The sequence below is a fragment of the Heloderma suspectum genome, chromosome 1 (assembly GCF_057233095.1).
Source record: "Heloderma suspectum isolate Gila_16-S chromosome 1, 16-S_ref, whole genome shotgun sequence".
In the NCBI taxonomy this organism is placed as follows: Eukaryota; Metazoa; Chordata; class Lepidosauria; order Squamata; family Helodermatidae; genus Heloderma; species Heloderma suspectum.
The window spans coordinates 221,675,092-221,689,459 of NC_139458.1; the positions used below are offsets into that span (position 1 = coordinate 221,675,092).

A 14,368-nucleotide genomic window follows, 5' to 3' on the forward strand; every position below is an offset into this window, starting at 1 on the left:
CGTCTATCCCAATAGGATTGCGCCCCAGTTGTAAATTAACATGTTTTACTGGTCTGATTTGCACAATTTTTTACGAAATATATGAAGTATCAATGCAAAACCTGTTTTAAATCAATGATTTGAAATGGTCTTTTTTCTTGCTGATTTAAATCAGTCCACGATGCTTCAACTCCTCCCAAAGGCCCCCATTTCAACTGACCAATGTCCAAGAAACATAAACACAACTTAAACTGCACCTGTTGAATTCCTGCATGCCATGAAGCTTTTAAAGGCACAGTGACTGCACCAGAAAAAAGGGAGCAGATTAATAATGTAAGTAATTCCCCAAGAGCTTATCTTTAGGACAAGGGTTTTTAAATTTTTGATTTCTGGTTTATGTCCATCATATTCCATTTTTAATTTTAATTATGGATTACAGGGTTGCATTGCAGTACAATACCATACTGTACAATACAAGTTTACAGATTACAGATTCTTGTAATCCAGGATTTAGTTCCTAACCTTAATAGATCAATCTTCAGGAGCAAGCCATCCAGACAAGGAAAGAAACTGGGCCCTCATAGGATGAACACATACCCCCAGCACGAACACTCCCGCTGCCAAATGATTCAGAACGATAAAGGTCTACACATGCACATAATAATGCAGACCTGAGATCCCCCATAACTACCTGGATGCAACAACCAAGTCCTTGAGACCTCAAGAAACAGTCTGATAGAGCATCGTTATAATTGGGAGAGGATTTTTCTAACCATGACATGTACCACACCTTTACAAGAAAAGGCAGGGGTGGGGTGGGGTGGGAATCCTGCTTTTTAGTTTACCTTGAATCTTAAAGACAATGGCTTTGATACTAAGAAGTGCTTGTGGGAGTTGCCTGTGCCCAATTCATGTGAGCCCTATCGGCAGCCTCAATTGGCACAGCCCAGACACAGGTTTAGCATTGCACTGAGAAATAGGACTTTTTAAGGGGGGGGGGGAAGTATGGCAGCCTGTCTGGGGCCTGCATAGCCCTTTTTAGGGGAGGGAAGCCGGGTGCCGGTTGGAAATGCTGAGCCTTAGCTCTTGTTAGTCCTTGAGCTTGGTACCCAATAAAAAGGGGAGACATACACCCACCCAACTAGAATTGTGTCCCATTATGAACATATTAAAGCTGTGCTCTGTGGCCAGGTTGGGGTTGTCAGCATTCAAGATCATCACAGGAACAGGCACAGCAGTTTTACTGAATAGCGTAAGCGATTGAGAAGTTAGAGCAGAGGGTCACCTGGTGGTGCACTACAAGTCATGACTGCCTTTGATAAAAATTTATCTCCCCAAGGCCTCAGGCTGGCACATATAGCTCCCTCCCCATTCTATCCTCAAAACAAGCCTCTGTAGTAGGTTAGGCTGAAAGTCAGCAATGGACCCAAGATCACCTAGCAACCTTCACAGCTGAGAGATTTGAACCCAGATCGCTCTGGTCCTAGTCTGGCACTCCATCCACTAGACAGTATGGGTTTTGCTGCTCTAGATATGTCAAGTGAATCAGTGCCTGTAGAATCACCTAGCTAACCTCATCAGACACACCAAAAACGATATATAATGGTGATTGGAATAGCGTGTGAAGCAGCTCAGCTAGCGCAGCTCTTCAGAAGTGAGACCAAGCTTGTAGGTTAAAAAAAAGGGACAAAGTTGTAACAGTGTTTTTGAACTACTGGGTTGGACCCAGAGAAAGTTGCCAGTTCAATACTATGTATAGTGACACTCGCTTTACAAAACAGTTTGTTTTATTGATTTAACTCATAACTCAAATGAAGAGGGTTGTGGATGAGAACAGAAACATGCTGGTGTACCCTGATCAGGACAGTCTGATCCTGTTTAGTTCTGATAGGACTCAGATGCCCCCTTGAAAATGATAATTTTCTCACAGTAGTTTTTGAGCCCTCATAAGAACAAAAATCTAAGTCGGACATGACAGGAACTGTTCCAGAGTGCCAAAAAATCATCCAAGTCAAGCTCCCACAAAACAAATCAGACTGAAACAAACCTGCGTTCAAATATCTGCTTTAATTGTATAGTTTTGACAAGTGTTTTTCTTTTTTTAAAAAAAGTACAACTAATTGCTTGTACATGGTATTAAATGTAAAATCCAAAGCAAGCTTACCTTGTAAGAACATACTCTGAGTGAAAGGCATTTGGCTGAACATACAAATCACTCCAACTATGTGCTAGGAGCTTTTAGTCAAAACAGAGGTGGTGGAAGTGATCATGCAGTGATTGCACTGACTAATCTAGAAAAGCTGCTGTAGTGATTCAACACTTCCCTGTGGTGGTGGTTTAGTAATAATCTAGGGAAGCCTTTAGCTTTGAGTCAAAACATGACAAGATGTGCAAGACCTGAGGTAGTTTGACAAAAATGGCAGAAGCACAAGGCAATCCGACCCCTCCCCCCAAATCTATTGTGGAATTTCTAGTCTAATTTCAGAAGATGAAACCTTCCCTAACATCCAGTTCTAAAATTCTGCTTATAAATGTCATTGCTTTGGCTCAATTTCTGGTCCTTACAACACCCAGAACTACCCACCTGGTTCTGTGACCGAATCCAGAGCCCATAATTGCTGTACAAAGTTCCACAGGTGCCAGTAGGTGGTGCTATGCCAGCACAGATCCAGGTGCAGAATAAAGCTACTTTGTACAAAGCTTCTCCAGCTGTAGATCATCAGCTCAGTGGTTGCCCACAACTCAGTGAGAACATTCATATGCATATACATGACTGGATTATCACACACAGATCAGTTCATGGGTCTGTGGGTGATGGAGGCTACCATGTTTAATATACTCCCCTCATGTTTTTGTACATATACAGAGAAAGACTAAGCATTCCATAGCCTATATGAAGTACAGAATAGTATCATAGCAAAAGAGACCAAAACTGATTTTATTACTCCAAGGGTGGACAACTTATGGCCCTCCACATGGTGTTGGACCACAACTCCCATCATCCTTCACCATTGGTTATGCTGGCTAGGGCTGATGGGAGTTGCATCCAACATCATCTGGAGGGCCACAAGTTGCTCACTCCTGTTATTACTTGATTAGTTCTGGCTCTCTACCTTGCATTCTATTCTTCTATGGGGCACAAAACACACATGGGTATTTCTCCCCTTCTCTCAAACACGCTATTCAATATCTTGTGTAGATTCTGCCTTTGAGAGAAGAGAATGCACATACTTTGGGGACGGAGTGGGGGATGTGTTCCATGAGCATACGAGAATACTGCTAACGTAATAAATTTCAAACGTGTGCTGTGAAAACTTGCATAGGAATCTGCTTCAATCTCTTGTGACAAGATCCAAAATTTAAGGTGCTTTTCATTGGAAATAGCTGAGAAAGTGGGTAGTGAGACCATTTAAAAGCAGCTGGTTAAAAAAGGAAATGAACAGCAAGCACTCCCCCCACTCACTGAACTTGTATTGAACAATAGGGATGCTTTCCCAACAAGCTAGATTTGGCTTTCATGAAACTCCGGAACTGCTGATAGGAAAGTTATGTTGCATAACCCAAGTTGCTTGAAAGGTCAGCTTGTTCCAAAGGACAAGGCTGTAACATGTTTTTAATGTGAAAAAAAACAGGTTTAAGAAGTTACTTTTAGTGGCCACAGTACAACAAGGTTTTATGTCTGCCCGCAAATCCTGACTGAAAAAGAAAACCTTTAGCATTCAATACATGAACAGTCTTAAAATGAAAAAGTATCTTGTGCAAAAAACAAACATGCATGCACACCAGAAAGAAAAAGCAAAATGTATTTTCTCCAACACTAAATATTTTTTGAGTCAAGAGGTAGACCGAAGGGGTTTCATGAAACTTTCATTTGAAAGCAGAACAAGTAGACTTATTTTTTATAGCTTTATATGGTATATGAAGCCACACAGGTGATGCCATTTCAACTCTCAGTTGCCCAGGTCAGTATTTCTTGTCATACAGCACATATGGTGAATACCAATGACCTAGAACTAGCATATGAATGAAGGTGTTGGTCTCTCAGAACATGATTACAACAGAGTTCTGTCCAATGAAGCATTTCTGATTGGCCAACAAGGCTCCTAATCAGAGGCGGATCCAAGTTCTTGTGGAGGTGGTAAAACTGTGTTCTAGGCTACAACTTACTTCAGACTGCAGGTGGGGCCTCACATGACCAAATGCTTCTCCACAGTCTCATTGTGGAGGAGCATTCAGCCGTGTGAGCCCCCACTTTCAGTTTGCAGTGGCACAGTCCAGACACAGCATTAGCACCTCAGTGAGAACCAAGCCTAAAACTTCAGTTTAATGATAGCACAATTAAAAACCATCATGAAATGTCCATCTTCCATATTCTAAGCAAATCCATACAAATGTAAACTTCTGAAGAGAGGCGCCAGACAAGATGAAACATTCAATGAAGTGAAATATTGTATTTGACCACAAATGGTACCCATTAAAGTTTATTTCTCTTAAATGTGAAAGGGGATGGGGCAGCCCCATAATCTGAAATTGTTTCTGGTTCTTTCTGATCATGGATTTGAAGCAGACAGAAGTGAAACACACCTTTTGCATGGACACTGACATATAGTGTTAAATTTTGGGTTACAAAAATAAGCTACATTGAAAAAAGTGTGCATTTTCTTCTTTACAAAAGGGTGTATGTACATAAAAACAAATCACGGAGAACAGTTATAACACTGATAGGATCACAGGAGGTGATGGAATTAACATATTGATTTATAAACAGTTCTCAGAGTCACATATCAGAATCCAAACCCTTGCAAGGAGATGTCAGGCTGTGCTTCATTCATTTTAATATATATCAATGATTCAAAGTGATAATTTAAAAAGGGACAAAAATGTTTTTCATGTTAGATAAAAATGGTAACGTCTCCCCAAAGTGATTTCACCATTCAAGTCTGATATTTGCAAAAGCCTAAAAAAGTTCCATTTTACAAATTAAGAAAAGCTGTCAACCACAGAGCATATAAAATAATATAGTCTTGGGTGTCTTCTGCAAAGGGGAGACGAGCATAAGAATTTTGCAATCTGAGCCCAGGAATCACTGCCCATAACTTTGGCTTTTCAGAACTGTTCTCTCTCTCCACCCTCCATCATTGGTAAAAACATAAAAACAAAAAGCAACTGGATCTGATTAGGTTACCACCTCCCATCAGATGGCACAATCATCATGTTCTTCTTGTGGGCTAAAGGCAGCTGCCCGTAGTATATCCAGGGAGTTGACTAAAATTAGGGTTCCTGTGAGATGTTTCCACCGTTTCGTGATAGGATTCTTCATCTTATCGAGACCGATATGAAGCTCCTGGGTAACATCACGGTAACTGTCTCCCATCTGGTTGCTCCATGTTAGCATAAAGTCATATGCTGGCTTCCACATTGCCTATCAAAAACAAGAAACTGACATAAATACAGATAAGAATTGTCTGCCATTAGACATTATGTTAGCCAAGCATCTGGTGTACACAGTACCACTTGCAGGATAATAATAACACCATACAGTAGAACTATCGTTCTTAATGGGAGGCACACTGGCCTGCCTGATTTCTCCTAGTATACAACTTAATTGGGCCAGGAGACAGTAGCTATCATCACCAATGCAAAATGCACACAATACAAAATGCCATGTGCCTTTCCCTACATGATGTCAGTGGTTGGGGTAAAAATCAATTTTGGAAAAATCTATGCCATTTCCAGCTTTCCTCCTAGGACACCGGAGCATGTTGTAGACTCACACGAGCTCTTAATCTAGGGGTGAGGAACTACTTTAAGGTTGGGGGGGGGGGGCGCTCCACAAGCTGGATAGCATCAGTGGCCATGGCCATGTCATGATTCCCACCATAAAAAGCCCATTTTGCCTTTCATGGTGCTGAGAAAGGCATGGAGTTGCTCTTGCTGCTAGGCAAGTTGGGTGCCTCCTTTGCATGCCTCTCGCCATCCCCATTGGAGGCAGCAAACAGTGTGCAAAGGATCACTTGGCCAGCACCTGGAGGATCAGCTCCCCCAGGCACCAGCCAAAGTCCCCTGCTGGGACAGCAAACAGCATGCACTGGGAAAAGCATGTTAAACAGATTCAGTCAGTATGTGACTAGCACATGTTACTCCATTATGACCACACCTGTCCTGTCATACTTAAAACTTTTTGTAATAAGGCTGTGGAAGGGGAATAAGCTTTAAGGATGAAAGCATTTCTTTCTGTGTGGCTGTGTTTTGGGGCACAGTGACCACACAACAAAAATTGCTATGTACCTCAGACTAGGCAACGTCATCATTCAAGATCGAAAAGGCAGCTGAACATAACACCAAGCTATTTTTCCAACCTATTGTGCAGAGTCAGTCATCCAGCAAACCTAGAATATATTACACAAATGCTTTCTTACCTCACTATCTACAGCTCCATTCTTGTCCCGATGGGGGGCTTCATAGGCATCCATCTGTTGCCTGGAGACCTTGGCCAATTTCTCAGCAAGTTCTCTCCAGCGCTGGGCCACTTCTACAGCCGTAGTCAGAAGCACAAAATCCTGAATAAGCCTAACAACCAAGCCCTGGCAGTCCATTTTCAGTAAGGCCTGAGAGAAGGCAAAACGAGCCAAGTCAGACACGGTTGCCCACATTCCTTGGAGCATCAGCAGATTTTTGATGCAGGGGATGTTTGGTAGCAAGACAGGAGATATATAAACACCACTACTATTTTATTTATATTCCTCCCCATACTCTTTTCTTATATTCATATTCAACGATACTACATTAATTACCATGGAAACAGATTTTTATCCTTCAGGTTAATAAGCAATAGACTTATAGGACACAAGAGAGAAGATACATACATAATTATTGCTACCAGAAAGGAACTTTTACTCTATTCTCCTATGACGGGATCATGTAGCACACACACCATTAAAATGTCCTGTCAATTTCTCTTTCCAAACAGGAGTGTTTCCAGGTAAATATTTAGTTCTTAAACCAAATAATATAGTAGAATGAATAATTTGACTGACTCTTATGTTTGGGAAAAGACAAAATATTAAAGTTAGCCCCAGGTTTGGAATTTTCCAAATTCCAGAGAAAAATGCATGTCTTGCTCCTTCTAATAGTGTGGGAAATTTAAATAGAAATAAGGATAGTGGCCTATATTATGGTACACTTTTGAAAAACATTACAGCCTAAGATAACTCCGTAACCCAAATTTATCAAGCAGTAAATGTTATAGTTGTGGGAAAAAGTATTAATGTACCACTGTTAAAATACCTAAACATGATCCAGGTCAAGATGGGTGGTGGTGGGGATTCAATTCCAAAGTCACTTCCAAAGCGGAGGTATAATAAAACACAGGGATATACAACCGGTGGCCCAGTATACTCCTCCCAATTTCAGGGACCCATCGCTGTCTTCTGCCATACAAGCAGGCACACAGAAAAAAGAATGCTTTAACCCCAGTAGAGGATGGGCAGAATTCTTCCTTTCCACACTTCAGCTGCCTGCATCATGGTGGACAATCGAAGTGCATAAGGGGGGGAGCTGACAGAACCTCTGTTGCTGTTCACACAGTGTGTGCATGGGCTGTTAGAATAATGAGTGCAGAACAATCTGCTATCGGAAGCACATGAGTCGAGTTTGGTAAAAGAATCTGGCTGCTCTTAACTATGGCCCTTAAACCCTTGGCTCAATTAAAAATATGATCTACCTTAAAAATTAGTTGCTGACTAGGGAATAAATTGTTTCTGTAAAAGAGAGTCCCCCCAAATGGTTCAACTCCACCCTTCCTTTTTGTTTGGGAACTCAGTGCAAGAGATTCAGCAAACCAGTTTCAGAAATCATCCTCATTAAATTTGGCATTATGTGTTGCTGGTTCTAGCGGAAAGAGCCAGGAGTTCATTGCATACCAGCTTGGCTGGTCCATTCATTGAAATGCAAATAGCATATTTTAACGTTGGGAGGTTGGATGGTTCAGAGCTGGCTTCTGCACCTGATCAGGATGGGAATCATGGAGTTGGGAAGCTCCTATGCCTGACCTTTAATAACCTGCATTAATTACATTGTTGCCCACATGCACTTAAAGTGATTACCACACTCCTGCTGGAATTAACAAATTCGACAATAGAAATTTTAATTCCTCATGAGGCTCCCCTAGCTATACAGTTAAAAAAAACAGACCATGGTAAAATACAGATGGATCTCTTTAATGCACTCAAAATATTTCTATTGTCATCGGGCTGCTTGCTACTTCAATGGCCTGCCTTCCACCGTGCTATTTTTTCCCACACCTCACAACTCTGCAATTAACAATGCCCTTCCATATTATTAACTGAAATGTTTGCTTTACACAAAAACAGCAGGCAGTAGAAGACTTGACATTCAAAATGTATTTCAAAGAAGCCTAGGAAGAATGTAATTTTAATGCACATAGCCCAAGTATCTGAGGGACAACTTAAAAAAGGGCAGACTTCGATTTCCAAAAATCAGATTAAATGTAAAGTAGTTTATAGGCAGTTGTGTGTACTCTGGGCTTTAAAAAAATTCCACACAAAAGTACTGTCTTATACAGAAAATGAAAAAATAAAATTCAGGTTCATATAGGGTTAAAGAAATGCTGATTTATTCACCAAAAATGGGCTATTGCAAGAGAACTCTAGATGCCATGGATTCAATATTTGTAAAAATATGAAAGAAGTACTGGATTCAGTGTGAGTGGAATGGTTCAGGGCAATACCCACTGCTTCTGGCCTGGAGAGAAAGAAGCCACAGCCCGAGTGAGCTCAGTGGAATGGCTTTGTTTGAATAAAATGTGGGTTTGTTTGGAAAGCAGAATCTGTGTGAGTCTGTGGGGTGCAGTACACCAACTTTGAAACAATATCCTACTTCTTTCTATAGACATTTGTTTTTTTTGCTAAGTGTGTAGCTAGCATATCAATGTTGGTTCTTTCTAGTGATTGGGCTAAGATCCAGGACAGAGGTGGCTGAAAGGATCACAGTTCCATTACAAACCAAACCCAAACTCTACTAAAGTTCAGAGCTAGTTCATAATGAGCTTGCCCCAGCACCAGGCCTCCCTTGCCTGCCACCACTGCCCCCTTCCCTTTCCCTCCCAAACTTACATAGCTTTGTGGCAAGGCCTCGCTTAGGCTCTCATGGAAGCATCTCAGCTGCAAGGAACCATGGGAAATGTAGTTCCTACTGGCTCATCCCCACCATGTCTGTGACAGCATCTCAATTGTCAGGCACCATGGGAACTACATTTCCAGTATTTCTTTACATCCAGAGAGGGTACAGCAGCAATCCTGTTACAAGGCCTCTCAGTTACAAGACTGCTCTACTGCCATTATCAGGTACATTTCTGAGAAGGAGGCGGGCTGGCAGGGATGTTTCCGTGATTTTGTCTCTCCCAATGTTATTGCTGGGAGCATGACGTGGTTGATTTCCTCTCTGCCCCACAAAAAAAGAAATTAATTATGTTACTCAAGTCATTCCAAACTGAGCAGAGGGCAGGGACTGCCCATCACTACTACTACTTATTTCTTAGTATGAAAGGGAGGGAACTGATGTTAATCCTAGTCATCTAGAAAACCTTTCTCCTAACATCTTTTCCCAAATTGCAGGGCAGCAGCAAAATAAAACCTTACTAGTGCCTGAATGAGCTCGATTTCTAACATTCTCAGTGCTGTCGTTTTTTGTCTCTCTTAAGACATGTCCTTTATCGAGCCTGAATAAGAGGGTTTTTTTTTCTCAGCCTGTTGTTGCTGTTGCAGCTGGTTACAAAAAAAAAAAGCAAGACGAAACACAGTATCTGTTCTTCAAAGACCTATATCTACAACTATAATACATTGGCAGCCTGGTCATTTTCTAATTCACCCGAGTATTTTCTCCCCCATTAACTTCATCCCCAGCAGATACTCCAAGTCCAGCAGAAAGCAGTAGTATCTTCAAGAATGCATGAATTTTTGTACCATTCATGTTACCGTGCTGTAGTTAGTACTGTCAGTCCAGGAGAATATCCAATTCATCCTACAGTTTTGCAATTTCATTTGCAGTGATAGAGCTATACCATTTCAGGCCTTTGGCAAACTTCTAAACTACTCCTATTTCCACTGCCAAAACAGAGCTGGTTCAGTCCTGTCTTCTGTGTGATGCTTTTCACCCAACCATGATTATTCATTCCCTTTGCAGAATCTTCACTGATTGTTAACTTTCTATGGACTGACCCTTCCCTCCTGTCCCTGATGTTTGCAGTCATTGTATATCACAGTAGCTCAACGGAGGGGAGGGAGGGCCCCCACAGGAAATAGTCAGTTTTTGGCATCTTTGATGTAAAACAGAAGTGGGCAACTTCCGGGGGCTGGGGGGCAACATTGCCCCCAGAAACCACTGAAGCCCAGCCCTGCTGAAATCATTGTTGAATTTGCTGCAGTAGCAGCAGCAAAAAATGCAGCAATTTTGCAAGGAAACCACTTTGTTTCCCTGCAAAACTGCAGTGCTTTTTGCTCCTAGAGCAGCAGCCAATTCAGCAGGGGGTGCAAAAATGGCCATGAGGGGTTGCATGCGGCCTTCAGACCCTGTGTTGCTCACCTCTGATGTAAAAAAAAGCATTCAGTGCTGAGGCAGAACTCTTTTCAAAGTCAAATTTATCTACATGCAGTCATCATTTTTTAAAAAACAAAACACCAGCCTCTTGTGTTATTGTTTTGGACACTGAGTGTATGAATCAGCTGTATTTATCCATTTTAGCTTCGAAAAAAGAGATGTTCATTTTTCAGGAGAGTTTGATTGCAGTTATAAGTGTGGTAACTACAATGCTGCCCTGATCACATACAATTTTCTATACTCTTGATAGAGAGGTAAAATCATTATCCAGGTGTTCCACAAGACAGATTTCTGGAAGGTCATTTTTACTTAATGTAAAAGGTAACGTTGCCTTATTAAGACAGGCATAGTCTCAAGAGACATGGCTTTCAAGTTGTCAGTTGCAGTCCAGTTCCTCACCCAATGAAGCAAGGTTTTATGAGCAATTTTTGAGGCAGATACAACCTCAACATGAAATTTACCTGAGGGTATTTCTTCCTAAAAATGTTCCTCCAAGCAGGGAAACAGACAAAGAATACAGCCATGGACAAAGAATAGTATTTGCTGTGGTGGTATTTGGATTTCATCACTTGGGGGTGCATTTACTAAAAAAAATTCAGGGAAATGGCCCTTGTGATTTCATTTCATTGTTAGAACTGCTTGTAAAAATATGAAGCTTAGATGATCACACCAGGCACACAAAATGCATCTTTTTCTATTTGCATTTCAACCACAGAAAACAACAGAACTAATATTCAAATCCTAAACATTTTTACTCCTAGGTAAGCACTCTTGCTTTCTGTAGTAATGACATGTAAATCTAGATTTCCATCTAGAACTGCCTAAGAGGCTTGGTGATCATAATGTACGAGTGGCTGAACAGTCATTATCCCAAACATCCTAATTTCAGGACAAGCACTAGAGTAGTTCAGAGTAATATACAGCAACAATGAAGAAGAGTTGGTGTTTTAGAAGTAAGCAGTAGCTTTCAGTTTTAGTTATTGTTTCCACAGACTGTTCAGCTGAACTCTTAACCCAACAAAAGGTCAGAAGAGCAGGCAACCATTCTTGAATTAAGAATACCTCAAATAACTACAATACTTACTGACATCAGCTCCTTCTGGAAAGATTTCCTATCCTTATTGTCCGAATTATTACAGTCTTCTTTCAATTTCTCCAACACAGAAGCCACACATTCTGGCTCACTGTCCAGCTCTGCTCGACAGAAGAAAGCGAGTGGCAAGTTGTCATATCCCAGAGCATCTGCAAATGCACGCCAGCTGCTAATGTTTTCCATGAGCAAAGTCCTTACTGAAGCATAGATGTAGGTGAGAAATTTACAAGGCCTCAGAATTTGCTCCAACAACATACTAGTGGTAAGCTCAGGTCCAGAAAAATAATTTGGCTTGACTTTCCCAACCACTAAAACGTTTTTGGTGTGGACAAGACCAATTTTACCCTGATAGTAACCAATGTACCATTCCTTTGTCCAGAGCTGGCCTTTTAACTTGATTTTCTCCTCACTTAGCAAAGCTATGGCATCCCCTTTCTTATATTCCAAGAGATAATGGTTCTTGTTTTGCCTCACCACTGTTTTCAGCAGTTTGCCATATTTTAGGCTTGCCACAGTCCGATCCTGGAAGACCGGATATTTGGTGGTGGTTGCAAGAGGCGACAAGATGATTTTTCCAACCTCGTTTTTCTTCAGGAATCTTCGCTGTCCAGTGGACCTGACAGCACTTTTGGGAGGCGGCTGTGGTGTTTGGACACAGAACTGAGTCAGTATGGCATCCTTGTCATCCTTGACTTGTATTCTCAACGTGAAGTCAGACAGCTCATTAGGATCATGTGACATGATGGGGAAGATGAGCCGGCTGACTTTGCCTAGCTTCATTTGGAAGCCTCTCACTATTTTTGCCTGCTCATTGGCTCTTACCTCATAATTTGTCATGTTTGAAAACATGCAAAGCTTTAGATCTTGCGGCCTCACTAAGGCAAATTGGTGCTTACCCCACAACTGCAGTGCCACAGATGCTGTGCAGTGTACTTGACGCGTGACTTCATTCACTAACAGAGTCTTTGGGGCACAATCATGTCCAAAGATGGCAACCACTGTTTTAAAAGAAGGATGTATGTGCTTTGGACCATAGACACCAACTGTGATTTTTTTACTGATGTAATCCCAAACCGTGTAGGGATAAAGAATGTTCTGTCCTTGGGCTACAATCGCTATATACATACAAGGCTCCAGGTTCTCCAGCTCAACCTGAATTGTGTCTCCATAGCAATATCTTAGTTGCAATGGTACATATGGGCCTTCCTTCATGTCACTCCGCAGGCACTGCACTTCTACTAAACTCTTGCTCACAATGTCATTCTTAACTTCTGCAGAAATTTTCATCTCCAGTAGGATGGAGGTTCTGATTTCCATGTTGCTCAGCTTAATCTCCAGCACAGGGCTTATGGTGCTGCATTTGTCACTGTTGAGTTCCAGAGGTGGATCCAACAGAGCTTTCATGGAGATCTGCTGTGTATCTCCAGCAATTACGTGTCCTTCTGGAATGCGAATATTAATATTTGTATCTGGAAGCTGAACTGCTCCCCCAGAACTATCCAGCTTGCAAACTATGTTAGTCTCCACAGGTTGTGTCTGACCCCAACCAGGGTTCTGGCCCAGCAGATCCAAGTCATGGCATGATCTTGCTAATTTCCGATGGTTCAGCCACGCAGCCCTGAAATCTTCCCTGCTCTGGAATTGCTCTGGGGTGGGAGATTTCAACCCAGCGAAGAAGCCTGAGGATGCTGGATTTTCTGATTTTGCCTGAAGTACCGAGAGCTCTGATAAACTGTATGAGCGTTTGCTTCTGAAAAAAGGGTTGTCCCGTCTGCTTGGCTGATCAAACTCAAATCCATTAATTGATGGAATCTCATCAAGATGGTTACCTACACTGCTATTGGTTGCAGAACTTGACCCTGTAAAGGTAGGCACCCCTGTGTCAAAGAGCAACAAATCCACCGTGGTTTGGGGGGTGCACTCCTTGTCCCTGTCAGGTATTATCTGCACATTCCCATTCAGAAAAGGGTTAGTCTGCATGTTATTCAAAAAAGGGTTGTTTTTGGTTAAGCTCCACTTTACATCTGTCCAGTCTCCAAGCAGATCAAGCTCTTTGGCTCCCTCATCAGAGCTTTCAAGCAGATTGTCTATCATTCCACTGTCAGTTAAAGAAGAGTTCCGGTAGTTTACAGGCTGCACATAGGAGGATGGGATGTAACCCATCTCTGTGGTATTGTGAGCATACCACCACTCACCTCCTGAGGTATCTAAGACATAAAGGTGGTCACCCTTGGAGAACTTCAAGGTGGTGAAGTTGTTTGGGCAGTAGTCTTTAATAGCTACAACTTCCTTTGCATTTCCAAATGACGTGAGATTGTCTACCATCAAGGCACTAGGAGAAGGCACTGCAAAGCAGAAAAAAGGAAAATGTGAATGAGCAACTACAAATGCTGCAATTATTTAGCCACACTGCACAAGTTACACTGATCACTGAAGCACTGTTGGCTCATACCCAGAATCATGCATGTATTAAGTACATCCTTTAACAATCACTCATCCATAACCTAAAAGCCCCCAGCTCTTCTTCACCAAATGGGTTTTAGTGAGTATAGAAGATACCATGCAGTGTTGTTAACATGTGAGAAATGATTACTGTTCAAGAGATCGTTTAAGACATTAATCCGACTCTGCGCTGCATTATGTGCAACTAAAGCTGCACGCCTGTACCCACTTACCAGA

At 41.8% G+C, this 14,368-nt stretch overlaps 1 protein-coding gene across 1 annotated transcript in view; it reads right to left on the reverse strand.

The window, feature by feature from the left end:
* Nucleotides 1-2,026: 2,026 nt before the first annotated feature.
* Nucleotides 2,027-14,368, reverse strand: part of SH3BP4 (SH3 domain binding protein 4) — a 59,859-nt gene continuing 47,517 nt past the window's right edge. Inside the window, exons 3-5 of the mRNA XM_084820124.1 lie at nucleotides 11,681-14,034; nucleotides 6,399-6,587; nucleotides 2,027-5,401 (exon numbers count right to left, since the gene is read on the reverse strand). Of these exons, the coding sequence (XP_084676250.1) occupies nucleotides 5,174-5,401; nucleotides 6,399-6,587; nucleotides 11,681-14,034 (2,771 nt within the window). The 3' untranslated portion in view covers nucleotides 2,027-5,173. The remainder of the gene's footprint in view (nucleotides 5,402-6,398; nucleotides 6,588-11,680; nucleotides 14,035-14,368) is intronic.